The sequence below is a fragment of the Nerophis lumbriciformis genome, linkage group LG38 (genome assembly GCF_033978685.3).
Source record: "Nerophis lumbriciformis linkage group LG38, RoL_Nlum_v2.1, whole genome shotgun sequence".
Taxonomy (NCBI): Eukaryota; Metazoa; Chordata; class Actinopteri; order Syngnathiformes; family Syngnathidae; genus Nerophis; species Nerophis lumbriciformis.
The window spans coordinates 397836-413244 of NC_084585.2; the positions used below are offsets into that span (position 1 = coordinate 397836).

The 15409-nt window shown below is 38.9% G+C and overlaps 1 protein-coding gene across 4 annotated transcripts in view; it reads right to left on the reverse strand.

The window, feature by feature from the left end:
- The window catches only part of LOC133577220 (nitric oxide synthase 1-like), a 214890-nt gene that overhangs the window by 93736 nt on the left and 105745 nt on the right, over positions 1-15409 (reverse strand). For all 4 annotated transcript variants that reach the window (XM_061930864.2, XM_061930857.2, XM_061930881.2 and 1 more), the window contains 2 exons: positions 8233-8374; positions 8018-8157 (listed from right to left, as the gene is read on the reverse strand). In XM_061930864.2, coding sequence (XP_061786848.1) covers positions 8018-8157; positions 8233-8374 — 282 coding nt within the window. The remainder of the gene's footprint in view (positions 1-8017; positions 8158-8232; positions 8375-15409) is intronic.

Here is a 15409-nt window from a genome sequence, read left to right on the forward strand (position 1 = left end):
TACTGCTGGTTGTCTGCACAAGCTGGATAGTGTGTACCAGGGGGCACTGAGATTCATCACCAACTTACTCACCATTGTGTGTTATACTGAATGGTTAACTGGACATCTTTATGTGCTCGACGCCTCAATCATTGGTATGTGTTCATCTACAAAACCATTCTGGGTATCACTCCATCTTATCTGTCTTGTCTTTTAACAAAGAAACAAGGAAGTCACAATCTTCGTTCAATGAATGTTCTGCAATTTGTCGTCCCCAAAGTAAGAACTGAACTGGGCAAGAAAGCATTTAGGTTTTCAGCACCGAAGGCATGGAATAACCTACAATCCAATATTAAACTTCAAACCCTAGTTACGTTGAATGAGTTTAAAGCTTCTGTGAAAGGATTGCAGTCTACCTTGTCTGTATGCACATGTGTCATGTCAGCAAGTTTTAATGTTGTAAATGTGATGTTTTATGTATTTGTTTACTGTTTTTAATGTAACCTTGCTGCTGCCCTCTTGGCCAGGTCTCCCTTGGAAAAGAGATCTTTGATCTCAATGGGATTTTACCTGGTTAAATAAAGGCTAATGATAATAATAATGGCACTAGCATTTACTTCATTTAAGAATATTTTTCAACATATTGCGCAAAAAGGTTTCTTTTTATTTTTCTACCAAGAAACGTGCACTTGTTATTAGTGAGAATAAACTTATTTTATGGTATTTTTGGGTTTATTGAGGTTAGCTAATTTTACTTGTTTTGGAAAGTCTTGACAAGCCGAATTTTCTTGTTCTATTGGCAGATAATTTTGCTTAGTTCAAATAAAATACCCCTCATTTTTGTATTTTTTTTCTTGTTTTTGAACACTGACTTTTTGCAGTGTGAAAGGTTCAATAATTTCAGATTTTTGCTATAAATAGCCCAGGTCCAGCCCTTAAGTCACTGTTAGTCAGATTCTTAAAGAGCACTCACGTTAATTAGGGCTGCACAATTAGTCAAATTTAAATTATGATCATGATTTAGGCCACTACGATTAAATGAGGGTGATTATCGACAATTGGCAGTTGATCAGCCTGTAGATCCCGAAAATATGAGGAAATATAAATGCATTATTACTTTGTGTCAAGACTTGGTCCTTGGTGTATGCTTTTCCAGAAGGCAACGGAAAGTTGGCTCGGGTGAGACGGGAATGGTAGTACATATTTATTTATTACTATCAAAAAAGAACAAACAAAAAGTGCGCACAATGGCGGAGGTACAAAACTTGGCTAATGAAAACAAAACTTGCACAAAGGCAGAAAATATGAATAATGAAACAAAAACTTACTTGGCACGGGACTGTGAACATGGCATTTAAGCAGAGTGACGATAAAGAGTGTGAAGCACAGTGTCAGGGGTATGATGTCGCCAGACTGACCAAAAGCTTAAATAACACAGACATGATTAACAACAGGTGCGAGACTCAAGAAATGTAATGCCGAGCGCATATCATTATGTCAAGATAATGGCACTAGCATTTACTTCATTTAAGAATATTTTTCAACATATTGAGCAAAAAAGGTCTCTTTTTATTTTTCTACCAAGAAAAGTGCACTTGTTATTAGTGAGAATATACTTATTTTAAGCTATTTTTGGGTTCATTGAGGTTAGCTAATTTTACTTGTTTTGGAAAGTCTTGACAAGCCGAATTTTCTTGTTCTATTGGCAGATAATTTTGCTTAGTTCAAATAAAATACCCCTCATTTTTGTAATTTTTTTTCTTGTTTTTGAACACTGACTTTTTGCAGTGTACTACTTTATGAGTGCGTATTTTATATTTATTTATTAAAAATAAAACAGCAAAGTCCATTTGGCTGTCATCTGTTTTAATTATGAGACACAATTGTGTCAAAGTCATGATTTTTCATGCTTGAAATAAGAAATGATGACTTTAAAAAAGTAGTTTTATACTTGTGAGTGTTGATGACACAGCTTTGCAACACTTGATATTCTAGTTTCAAGCATGTTTTACTCAATATAGGTCATCACATCTCAGCAACAAGCTGTAATATCTTACTGAGATCATTTAGGACCAAAACACTTAAAACAAGTAAAACACTCTAACATAAAATCTGCTTAGTGAGAAGAATTATTATTTTCTTGTTTTTGAACACTGACTTTTTGCAGTGTGCACTTTTTTGAGGAATTTTGCCTATTGTTTACAACAAATGTAATTTTTTTTTATGCATTCAAAACTATATAAAGGTCCACTTAAAATGGAACCAATGGGAGGTCCTCCATTCCACCCATAAAACCCCCCAAATAACCATCCAAAACTGCCAAATATTCTCTATTTACATTTCACGACTTCAATATTAACCCAAGTTTAGTGATATCGATATTATAAACGCCAACGCAGACAAACTATTTATAGCAGCGCCGTGTGTGGCTATGTTGACAGATTCCACTCCAGATCCCACCTCACTCTTACCCACTTCTCCAAAGTGGGCTGGCTCAGGGTGGAGGACAGAGTAAAACAACTTGCACTGAGCCTGGTCTATAAAATCCGCTACACCTACCTGATACCGAAGTACATGTCAAACTACTTCCTTAACGTATGAATGATAGGTGGTGGTCGGAGGGGCCGTTGGCGCAAATTGCAGCCACGCTTCCGTCAGTCTACCCCAGGGCAGCTGTGGCTATGAAAGTAGCTTACCACCACCAGGTGTGAATGAATGATGGGTTCTACATGTAAAGCGACTTTGGGTACTTAGAAAGACGCTATATAAATCCCAGTTATTATTATTAACGTAGTAAATGACCGCCATAACCACAACACCAGGGGGAGCTCTACTAACCACGTTAAACCCAGATTCCGATCTAACAAAGGTCTTACAGTAACTCATTCTCCTTCTATGCCACATCAATGTGGAATGCGCTCCCAACAGGTATAAAAGAAAGTCCATCTCTATCCTCCTTTAAAACCGCAATAAAAGTTCACCTCCAGGCAGCTACAACCCTAAACTAACACCCTCCCCGGATTGTTAATAATCAAATGTAAACAATCAAAGGCAGATACTTTTTCTTATGCCTTCTGATCTCTCTCTCTCTCTGCCCACTACTTGCTGTCCATATCCTACCAAGTCAGACCTACACTGTTCCAATATCCATTTCTCTGTTCTCAATTGTTGATGACTGATGATAACAACCAAACCTAACCCCCCTGAGCCCCCCTCCACACCCCGGATTGTAAATAATGTAAATAATTCAATGTGATTATCTTGTGTGATGACTGTATTATGATGATAGTTAATATCTGATAGTATATATCTGTATCATGAATCAATTTAAGTGGACCCCGACTTAAAGGGGAACCTTATCACAATTTCAGAAGGGTTAAAACCATTAAAAATCAGTTCCCAGTGGCTTATTTTATTTTTCGAAGTTTTTTTCAAAATTTTACCCATCACGCAATATCCCTAAAAAAAGCTTCAAAGTGCCTGATTTTAACCATCGTTATATACACCCGTCCATTTTCCTGTGACGTCACATAGTGAAGCCAACACAAACAAACATGGTGGATAGAACAGCAAGCTATAGCGACATTAGCTCGGATTCAGACTCGGATTTCAGCGGCTTAAGCGATTCAACAGATTACGCATGTATTGAAACGGATGGTTGTAGTGTGGAGGCAGGTAGCCAAAACCAAATTGAAGAAGAAACTGAAGCTATTGAGCCATATCGCTTTGAACCGTATGCAAGCGAAACCGAGGAAACCGACACGACAGCCAGCGACACGGGAGAAAGCGAGGACGAATTCGGCAATCGCCTTCTAACCAACGATTGGTATGTGTTTGTTTGGCATTAAAGGAAACTAACAACTATGAACTAGGTTTACAGCATATGAAATACATTTGGCAACAACATGCACTTTGAGAGTGCAGACAGCCCATTTCAGGCGCGCTAAGAACATATATTTTTCCACGATTTCAGCACTCAGGTTAACCATACCTAAATAGACACAAAATACTGCATTACACAAGACTACCCGAATGTACTCGAATGATTGAAAAAAATAAATGTTTTTAAGCTAAATTATTGGTAAACACAGTTTATGTATAATAATTTACGTAAAACCGCGAATAATGAATAAAGTTTTCATCAATTAATATATTCTGTAGACATACCCTCATCCGCTCTCTTTTCCTGAAAGCTGATCTGTCCAGTTTTGGACTTGATGTCAGCATCTGCTTTGAGTGTCGCAGGATATCCACACATTCTTGCCATCTCTGTCGTAGCATAGCTTTCGTCAGTAAAGTGTGCGGAACAAGCGACTGACCATTTCGTCGGCTTTCCCCACAGCCTCGTATTTTGAACAAATTTCGTCCAATTTCTTGCCACTTTCGCATCTTTGGGCCACTGGTGCAACTTGAATCCGTCCCTGTTCGTGTTGTTACACCCTCCGACAACACACCGACGAAAGTGAGAAAATGGCGGATTGCTTCCCGATGTGACGTCACGTTGTGACGTCATCGCTCCGAGAGCGAATAATAGAAAGGCGTTTAATTCGCCAAAATTCACCCATTTAGAGTTTGGAAATCGGTTAAAAAAATATATGGTATTTTTTCTGCAACATCAAGGTATATATTGACGCTTACATAGGTCTGCTGATAATGTTCCCCTTTGAACAAGTGGAAAAACTTATTGGGGTGTTACCATTTAGTGGTCAATTGTACGGAATATGTACTTCACTGTGCAACCTACTAATAAAAGTCTCAATCAATCAATCAATCAAACATTATTGGCTCGTGAGTTGCTTTCTCGCTCGTGGAAGTTTATTGTAGATCATAAACAATGCCTCTCACCTTGATAGTAGAAGGATGAGGACGTAATCCGACAAGTTGGTACACTTTGACAGTCAATTTAGACCCGTAAATGGCGAGAAAAACACGAAAAAGACGCTTGGTTCCACCCCCCTTTTTTTCGCCAGGATTATGACTCATTCTTCCTCTAAGCGCGAATACCAATTGCGGCGGCGTTCAACTCGCCATCGCCACCTGACTCTTCCCCGCTGGTTGCGGGGACACTTGGCCTGGTGCCCCACCACCTCGTCCCCCCTCCGCCCTCCCGTGACTTTGGACTCTTTCGGTTTTTTCTAGAATGTCTGGTATCCGTTATCGGAAGGGGGGGGGGGGCACTGTCAGGCTTGTCACTGACAGTTTGGTTATGTTTTAGTTTTCCCTCTGTTCATACTTGCCAACCTTGAGACCTCCGATTTCGGGAGGTGGGGGGTGGGGGCGTGGTCGGGGGTGGGGCAGCGCGTGGTTAAGAGAGGAGGAGTATATTGACAGCTAGAATTCACCAAGTCAAGTATTTCATACACACATATATATATATATATATATATATATATATATATATATCTCCTGAAAATATGCAAACAAAACTGTGTTTAGATAATTGATACTTCAAACTTGCATAAATAAATATTAAGGAATATAACATAACTTGGCTTCTGAGAGCTTCAAAATGTAATGAATAAAATGCTAAAGTTGTTGATAAACAAGCAATTATTTTAATAAAATGGTCATTTTAAATGAATTATTATAATTTAAAATTAAATTAATTATTTCAAATATGTTTATTTTAATGTATAATTCTATGGCTGGATGTAATAAGGAGTCAGAAAAAATACAAATAAAAATACAATTAATTTTGATGTTTTTAGCAAAATATAGTAAAAATTGATTTAGTTTTTTTTTTTTTAATTAATAAATATTATTATTTTTAGGTAAGATAAACATAATAATACAATTGATCTCTAGTCTGGATGATTTAGTTCTTGTCACCCTGTTGTCCTCCCGTCATGAAAAAAGGCTGTCCTCACTCAGGTCCGCATGGAGCTGGAGGGGGCGTGGCCTCCAGCCCCGGCTAAAAATCGGGAGATTTTCGGGAGAATATTTGTCCTGGGAGGTTTTCGGGAGAGGCGCTGAATTTCGGGAGTCTCCCGGAAAATTCGGGAGGGTTGGCAAGTATGGTTTTATTTCCTGTCAGCGCTCTTATTTTTGTTCGGTTTCCTGCTTGCCTCCCATAGCGCTGTTTCCCCTCAGGTGCGGCTGATTGGCACCTGGCCACACCTGGTGTCAATTAGTCGGTTGCTATTTAAACCTGCCTTGCCCTCCAGTCAGGGCTGAAGTATTGTTTGCTGTATGCTGTGGACTGCTTGCTGTCTCCAGTTCTACCTGTTTCTTGTATGCTGTGAGCTATTTCCTGCCTCCTGGTTCGTGTTTTACCTGCATTTTTTGGACATTAAAACCATGTTTTCCTGCACCAAGCCTGCCATCTCTGCATCTTGGGGTTTGTCACCACCACTTCCTGACAAATAATATATATACCGTATTTTTCGAACTATAAGTTGCAGTTTTTTTCTTAGTTTATGAAAGTTGCATAATGTTTTTTTCCTTCTTTATCATGCATTTTCGGCAGGTGTGACTTATACTCCAAAAATACGGTATTATGTATATGCATATATGTATATGTATATGTAAATGTGGAGGGGGGCGTGGCCTGCGGACCTGCAGCGAAACGGGGTGTGCCAGGACCGGCTTCGAGATCAGCGACAGGTGCGTAGATGGCCCACCTGGGCCTGATTATCTAATCACCTGTCGCTCTGTTAAAAGGCAGCAGCCGGGGAGGAGAGAGGTGTTTGAGATGGAGCAAGAGCAAGAGCGAGAGAGAGACAGGCAGACACAAAACAATTGCTAAAAAGCAAGACAATTTATTGCAAAATAAAACTATATTGTGAACCTGATCCAGGCTCTTATGTCAGTGCTTGGTGGTCCGAGGAACCCAGAGGGGAGAAACTTCCACAGTATATATGTATATATCTTATTATAAATGTGTCTGTTACTACAATACATATATACTTACAGCATGTATATAAAACCTTAATGGCAAAGGCAAAATAGAGCAAGTCTTGTAGGTTCCACTATCAGCAGACTTTTGATCGCATTTGTTTAGTAAGAAAGCATAAAATCAAGAACAACATATGTGTCCTTGTCTTGCATAACGATTGTGAATGATAAGCAAAATTCCCCCAAAAAAGTGAAGTTCCCCTTTAAGGAGTGGGACACAAATGTTACAAACATAAGTATAGCTACATTATCTACAGTGCTAACATTACACTAACATTTTAACAGCGACATTATGCATGGTTAAAAATATTGACTGAAAAAAACCAGACTGATCAATTTTACTGCTCCCATGTCTGCAGTTGACTGGCTGATACTCTTAAGATGTGTAGTGAAACCTGGTTTTTCTCCTTGTGTGCCGCTGTGGCATTAGTATAAGTGTACATAATTTATTTCTTTATTCTGTAGATATACATATAAAGTCCCTTTTTCTTACAACAAATTTTTGTTATTTGCTGATATATATATTTTATATACTGTTTTTTATTTAATTAATTTATTGGAGACTATTTTATGTTTTATTTACCTACTATTATTATTATTATTATTTCCACATGTAAGCTCGGAGCTGTGGAGAGAAATCCCGTGGACTGTGTGTGAAGCCCTGGTCTTTATGTTCCTATCAAAAAAAAGGTATGTCTGTTATGAGTTTTATGGCATAGTTTATTGTAGAAAAATATAACATGAGTTGATGTGAGTGGGAAAAAATGGGGTAAATTGTTGCACATATTAAAGTCCCTTTTTCTTAATATATATTTTTGTTATTTGCTGATGTATATATTTTATATACTGGTTTTTTATTTAATTAATTTATTTGAGACTATTTTATGTTTTATTTACCTATTATTATTAATAATGTATTTATTATTATTATTATTATTTCCACATGTAAGCATAAATAATTGAATTCCTGAGCTAGAGTGAGCACTGACGCTCGGAGCTGTGGAGAGAAATCCTGTGTACTGTGGACTGTGTGTGACGCCCTGTCCTTTTTGTTTCTATCAAAAAAAAGGTGAATAAATCCTCCACGACTCAACTCCTGACACAACGCTGTTACATCTGTTTAAAAAAATGTGCAGAGACTCACTTTGGGTGTGTGATGGGCACCTCCAGGATGAGGTCTTCGGGGAGCTCAAAGAGCTCGGGGTCATTGCCGTTAGCTTGCAGCAGGAGGGGCAGGTGGTCAAAGCGACCCTTGGGAGGCTTCCATCCCAGCTGCATGCAGATCTAATCAGCACAAGCCACAAGTAAGCGGCGTGTACGTCAAACAATTCCGTTCTTCTTTGTCTCCCCCGTGCCCACCTCCGTGAATTCAACATTGGCGGGGTCTCCCAGGATGTGTCCGTCGGGCTGCTTGTAGCCGGCGTAACGGATCAGCTGAGAGTTCCACACGCGGAAGTCGTGCTTACCGTCCGTCCTCTGGGGGAATATGGTAATGGCTGACCTGAGAAGCAGAAATTCAGATTGCAGAAACGGTAGCCGATCAACTTAATGAGAAAAACAGTCATTCACAATCTATTCCCATTTATGCTGGCTGCCTGCCATTGGGTTTGGAATAACGCCGACAGGGTTTCTGCAGGTATCAGCGAGTCTAATTTAATTATCATTAATGCCACTAAAAATGAATATAAATGCCCATGTCCTACTGCAGACTTTACATAGTCAAACACTTACAATTGTCTGTATACTGTAGACAAAACTGTAAATTTGACGATGATAATCTTGAATATGATAAAGTTTACACTAAATGTTACCCACTCAGTGGCCTAGTGGTTAGAGAACCCCTTGCAGCACTAACTCTTCCAGGACGCTAAAATATACACCCCCCCCCCGCCCACCTCAACCTCCTCATGCTCTCTCAGGGAGAGCATGTCCCAAATTCCAAGCTGCTGTTTTGAGGCATGTTAAAAAAAAGAATGAACTTTGTGACTTCAATAATAAATATGGCAGTGCCATGTTGGCATTTTTTTTTCTCCATAACTTGAGTTGATTGTTTAATGCATTCAGCGGGGCATCACAACAAAATTAGGCACAATAATGTGTTAATTCCACGACTGTATATATCGGTTGATATCGGAATCGGTAATTAATATCGGAATATCGGATATCGGCAAAAAAGTCATTATCGGACATCTCTATCTATAAAGATGGTACTCTTCACTAAAAGTAGTGCGTTTATATTCCCTTTTTATTTGAGTATCTTTGATCGTGCAATATGAAACACCATCTATATTATTAATCATTGATAATTATATAATTGAATGACATTAATTATATATAATCATCCATCCATCCATTTTCTACCGCATGTCGCGGGAGGTGCTTGAGCCTATCTCAGCTGCATTCGGGCGGAAGGCGGCGTACACCCTGGACAAGTCGCCACCTCATCACAGGGCCAACACAGATAGACAGACAACATTCACACACTAGGGACCAATTTAGTGTTGCCAATCAACCTATCCCCAGGTGCATGTCTTTGGAGGTGGGAGGGGCCTATCCCCAGGTGCATGTTTTTGGAGGTGGGAGGAAGCCGGAGTACCCGGAGGGAACCCACGCAGTCACGGGGAGAACATGCAAAGTCCACACAGAAAGATCCCGAGCCCGGGATTGAACTAAGGACTACTCAGGACCTTGGTATTGTGAAGCACATGCACTAACCCCTCTCCCACCGTGCTGCCCTATATCATATTTGCCAACCTTGAGACCTCCGATTTTGGGGGGTGGGGGGAGGGGGTGGGCGTGGGCGTGGCCGGGGGCGTGGCTAAAAGGGGAGGAGTATATTTACAGCTAGAATTCACCAAGTCAAGTATTTCATATATATATATATATATATATAGTATATATATATATATATATATATATATATATATATATATATATATATAAGAAATACTTGACATTCAGTGAATTCTAGCTATATATATATATATATATATATATATATATATATATATGAAATAAATACTTGAATTTCAGTGTTCATTTATTTACACATATACACACACATAACACTCATCTACTCATTGTTGAGTTAAGGGTTGAATTGTCCATCCTTGTTCTATTCTCTGTCACTATTTTTCGAATCATGCTGAACACCCTCTCTGATGATGCATTGATGTGTGGCACGCACAAAAGTGCTTTCATCAAATGCACTAGATGGCAGTATTGTCCTGTTTAAGAGTGTCACAACATTGCTGTTTACGGCAGACGAACTGCTTTACGGTATACAAAAACGTGACTGCTGTTGTTGTGTGTTGTTGCCGCGATGGGAGGACGTTAATGAAACTGCCTAACAATAAACCCACATAAGAAACCAAGAACTCGCCCTCCATCATTCTATAGTTATAACGTGATTGGGCAGGTACGCTTTTTTATATTGTGGAGGACCTGAGTCCGCCTGAATTTCGGGAGAAAATTTGTCCCGGGAGGTTTTCGGGAGAGGCGCTGAATTTCGGGAGTCTCCCGGAAAATCCGGGAGGGTTGGCAAGTATGCGCTGTATACAGTCGTGCTCGTAAGTTTACCCTGGGAGAATTTATGATTTCTTGGCCATTCTTCAGAGAATATGAATGATAACACAAAAACCTTTCTTCCACTCATGCTTAATGGTTGTGTGAAGCTATTTATTGGCAAACAACTGTGTTTACTCTTTTTAAATCAAAATGACAAAAGAAAGTACCCAAATGACCCTGATCAAAAGTTTACATACCTCAGTGACTTTGATCTGATAACATTCACAAAAGTTGACACAAACAGGTTTGAATGGCTAATCCATACTTGCCAACCTTAAGACCTCCGATTTCGGGAGGTGGGGGGTTGGGGGCGGGGTTAAGAGGGGAGGAGTTTATTGACAGCTAGAATTCACCAAGTCAAGTATTTCATATATATATATGTATATATATATATATATATATATATATATGCATCCTGAAAATATGCAAACAAAACAGTGTTTGGATAATTGATACTTCAAACTTGCATAAATAAATATTAAGGAATATAACATAACTTGGCTTCTGAGAGCTTCAAAATGTAATGAATAAAATGCTAAAGTTGTTGATAAACAAGCAATTATTTTAATAATTAAATGTGGTCATTTTAAATAAATTATTATGATAATTTAAAATTAATTTTTTCAAATATGTTTATTTTAATGTATAATTCTATGGCTGCATGTAATAAGGAGTCGGAAAAAATAAAAAATAAAAATACAATTAATTTTGATGTTTTTAGCAAAATATAGTAAAAATGTATTTTTATTTTTTTATTTTTTTTAAATTAATAAATATATTTATTTTTAGGTAAGATAAACATAATAATACAATTTGTCTCTAGTCTGGATGATTTAGTTCTTGTCACCCTGTTGTCCTCCCGTGTGAAAAAAGGCTGTCCTCACTCAGGTCCGCATGGAGCTGAGGGGGCGTGGCCTCCAGCTCCGGCTGAAAATCGGGAGATTTTCGGGAGAATATTTGTCCCGGGAGGTTTTCGGGAGAGGCGCTGAATTTCGGGAGTCTCCTGGAAAATTCGGGAGGCTTGGCAAGTATGGGCTAATCAAGGTTCCAAAATCTCCGCCTGTGACATGTTTGCTTGTAATGAATGTGTGTGTATAAAAGGTGAGTGAGTTTCTGGGCTTCTGACAGACCATTGCATCTTTCATCCAGTGTTGCACACATGTTTCTGGATTCTGAGTCATGGGGAAGGCAAAATAATTGTCAAAGGATCTGTGAGAAAAGGTCATTGAACTGCATAAAACAGGAAAGGGGTATAAAAAGATATCCAAGGAATTGAGAATGCCAATCAGCAGTGTTCAAACGCTGATTAAGAAGTGGAAAATGAGGGATTCAGGTAGACCGGCAAAGATTTCAGCCACAACTGCCAGGAAAATTGTTCGAGATGCAAAGAAAAATCCACAAATAACTTCAGCTGAAATACAGGACTCTCTGTTTCTAGATGCACAATAAGGAGGCACTTGAAGAGAAATGGGCTGCATGGCCGAGTGGCCAGAAGAAAGCCATTTCTGCGCAAATGTCACAAAGTATCCCGCTTACATTACGCCAAACAGCACAGAGACGAGCCTCAAAACTTCTGGAACAAAGTCATTTGGAGTGATGAGACCAAAATGTAACTTTTTGACTACTCGACCATGCATGAGTGGAAGAAAGGTTTTTGTGTTATCATTCATATTCTCTGAAGAATGGCCAAGAAATCGTAAATTCTCCCAGGATATGTAAACTTATGAGCACGACTGTATAATCATGTTTACTCTAAATCAGGGGTGCTCATTACGTCGATCGCGAGCTACCGGTCGATCTCGGAGGGTGTGTCAGTCGATCACCAGCAAGGCATTAAAAAAATAGTCCTAAAAATGAGCGATCATAAATCTTCACTATGACGTCACTTTCGTCACTTGATTGACATTCACGGCACCCGAGGCGAGAAACACTTTATTTCAACAGACTCTGGCGCCGTACCTGTTGTCAAAACTCCAAAGACCGACTGCACAGTTGCACAATAAAAGCGCTTCTTCATCCTGCCTGCGCTAACAAAATAAGAGTCTCAGAAAGCTGGCGTGCACAAGCTAGCAAGCTACGGAGTTTGCCGACAATGTATTTCTTGTAAAGTGTATACAAAGGAGTACAGAAGCTGGACAAATAAGATGCCAAAAACCAACCACTTTCATGTGGTATTGCACAGAAAGGAGGACTTTTTTCTCCTCCATTCGAAAATGCGGACGTTTTTAGCACCACTGTCTGATTCCAATCAATGCAAGTCATCACAATCAGGTAATACACCAACTTATACTCTTGTCTTCATGAAAGAAAGAAATCTATATGTGTTAAACATGCTTGTATTATCTTTAAACACCTTAACTTGTTAACAATATTAACTATATGTGTTAAACATGCTTGCATTATCTTTAAACACCTTTAACTTATTAACAATATTAACTATATGTGTTAAACATGCTTGTATTATCATTAAACACCTTTAACTTGTTAACAATATTAACTATATGTGTTAAACATGCTTGTATTATCTTTAAACACCTTTAACTTATTAACAATATTAACTATATGTATTAAACATGCTTGTATTATCATTAAACACCTTTAACTTGTTAACAATATTAACTATATGTATTAAACATGCTCGCATTATCTTTAAACACCTTTAATTTATTAACAATATTAACAATATGTATTAAACATTCTTGTATTATCATTAAACACCTTTAATTTATTAACAATATTAACTGTGTTAAACATGATTGCATTATCATTAAACACCTTCAATTTATTAACTATATGTGTTAAACATGCTTGCATTATCATTAAACACCTTTAACTTATTAACAAAAACATATATTTCATAAATAAGTAAATATAAATGATATATATGAATGAGGTAAATCCCCACGACTTGATCAATTGAAAAGTAGCTCGCCTGCAGAAAAAGTGTGAGCACCCCTGCTCTAAATAATCCACAGCAACCCCGTGATTAATCAAATTAAAACATGAATTCAAATGACATCAGTACTTAAGATAAAACGATAATTCACACTGTTCAAACTGTTGCTTTTGCACTTTTTATACAAAACACCTTTTCAAACATTACAGGTAAAAGCCAGTAAATTAGAATATTTTGAAAAACTTGATTTATTTCAGTAATTGCATTCAAAAGGTGTAACTTGTACATTATATTTATTCATTGCACACAGACTGATGCATTCAAATGTTTATTTCATTTAATTTTGATGATTTGAAGTGGCAACAAATGAAAATCCAAAATTCCGTGTGTCACAAAATTAGAATATTACTTAAGGCTAATACAAAAAAGGGATTTTTAGAAATGTTGGCCAACTGAAAAGTATGAAAATGAAAAATATGAGCATGTACAATACTCAATACTTGGTTGGAGCTCCTTTTGCCTCAATTACTGCGTTAATGCGGCGTGGCATGGAGTCGATGAGTTTCTGGCACTGCTCAGGTGTTATGAGAGCCCAGGTTGCTCTGATAGTGGCCTTCAACTCTTCTGCGTTTTTGGGTCTGGCATTCTGCATCTTCCTTTTCACAATACCCCACAGATTTTCTATGGGGCTAAGGTCAGGGGAGTTGGCGGGCCAATTTAGAACAGAAATACCATGGTCTGTAAACCAGGCACGGGTAGATTTTGCGCTGTGTGCAGGCGCCAAGTCCTGTTGGAACTTGAAATCTCCATCTCCATAGAGCAGGTCAGCAGCAGGAAGCATGAAGTGCTCTAAAACTTGCTGGTAGACGGCTGCGTTGACCCTGGATCTCAGGAAACAGAGTGGACCGACACCAGCAGATGACATGGCACCCCAAACCATCACTGATGGTGGAAACTTTACACTAGACTTCAGGCAACGTGGATCCTGTGCCTCTCCTGTCTTCCTCCAGACTCTGGGACCTCGATTTCCAAAGGAAATGCAAAATTTGCTTTCGTCAGAAAACATGACATTGGACCACTCAGCAGAAGTCCAGCTGGTGTCGGTCCACTCTGTTTCCTGAGATCCAGGGTCAACGCAGCCATCTACCAGCAAGTTTTAGAGCACTTCATGCTTCCTGCTGCTGACCTGCTCTATGGAGATGGAGATTTCAAGTTCCAACAGGACTTGGCGCCTGCACACAGCGCAAAATCTACCCGTGCCTGGTTTACGGACCATGGTATTTCTGTTCTAAATTGGCCCGCCAACTCCCCTGACCTTAGCCCCATAGAAAATCTGTGGGGTATTGTGAAAAGGAAGATGCAGAATGCCAGACCCAAAAACGCAGAAGAGTTGAAGGCCACTATCAGAGCAACCTGGGCTCTCATAACACCTGAGCAGTGCCAGAAACTCATCGACTCCATGCCACGCCGCATTAACGCAGTAATTGAGGCAAAAGGAGCTCCAACCAAGTATTGAGTATTGTACATGCTCATATTTTTCATTTTCATACTTTTCAGTTGGCCAACATTTGTAAAAATCCCTTTTTTGTATTAGCCTTAAGTAATATTCTAATTTTGTGACACATGGAATTTTGGATTTTCATTGGCCCTAGTGTGTGGGTGAGAGTGTGAATGTTGTCTGTCTATCTGTGTTGGCCCTGCGATGAGGTGGCGACTTGTCCAGGGTGTACCCCGCCTGCCGCCCGATTGTAGCTGAGATAGGCTCCAGCGCCCCCCGCGACCCCAAAGGGAATAAGCGGTAGAAAATGGATGGATGGGCATTTGTTGCCACTTCAAATCATCAAAATTCAATGAAATAAACATTTGAATGCATCAGTCTGTGTGCAATGAATAAATATAATGTACAAGTTACACCTTTTGAATGCAATTACTGAAATAAATCAAGTTTTTCAAAATATTCTAATTTACTGGCTTTTACCTGTATATACTATGTCATATTTATATTTAGACCGCGAGCAAAAAGAGGTGCGATTATGTTGTTATGGAAACGTTAACTCGGATTATGTTTGGAGA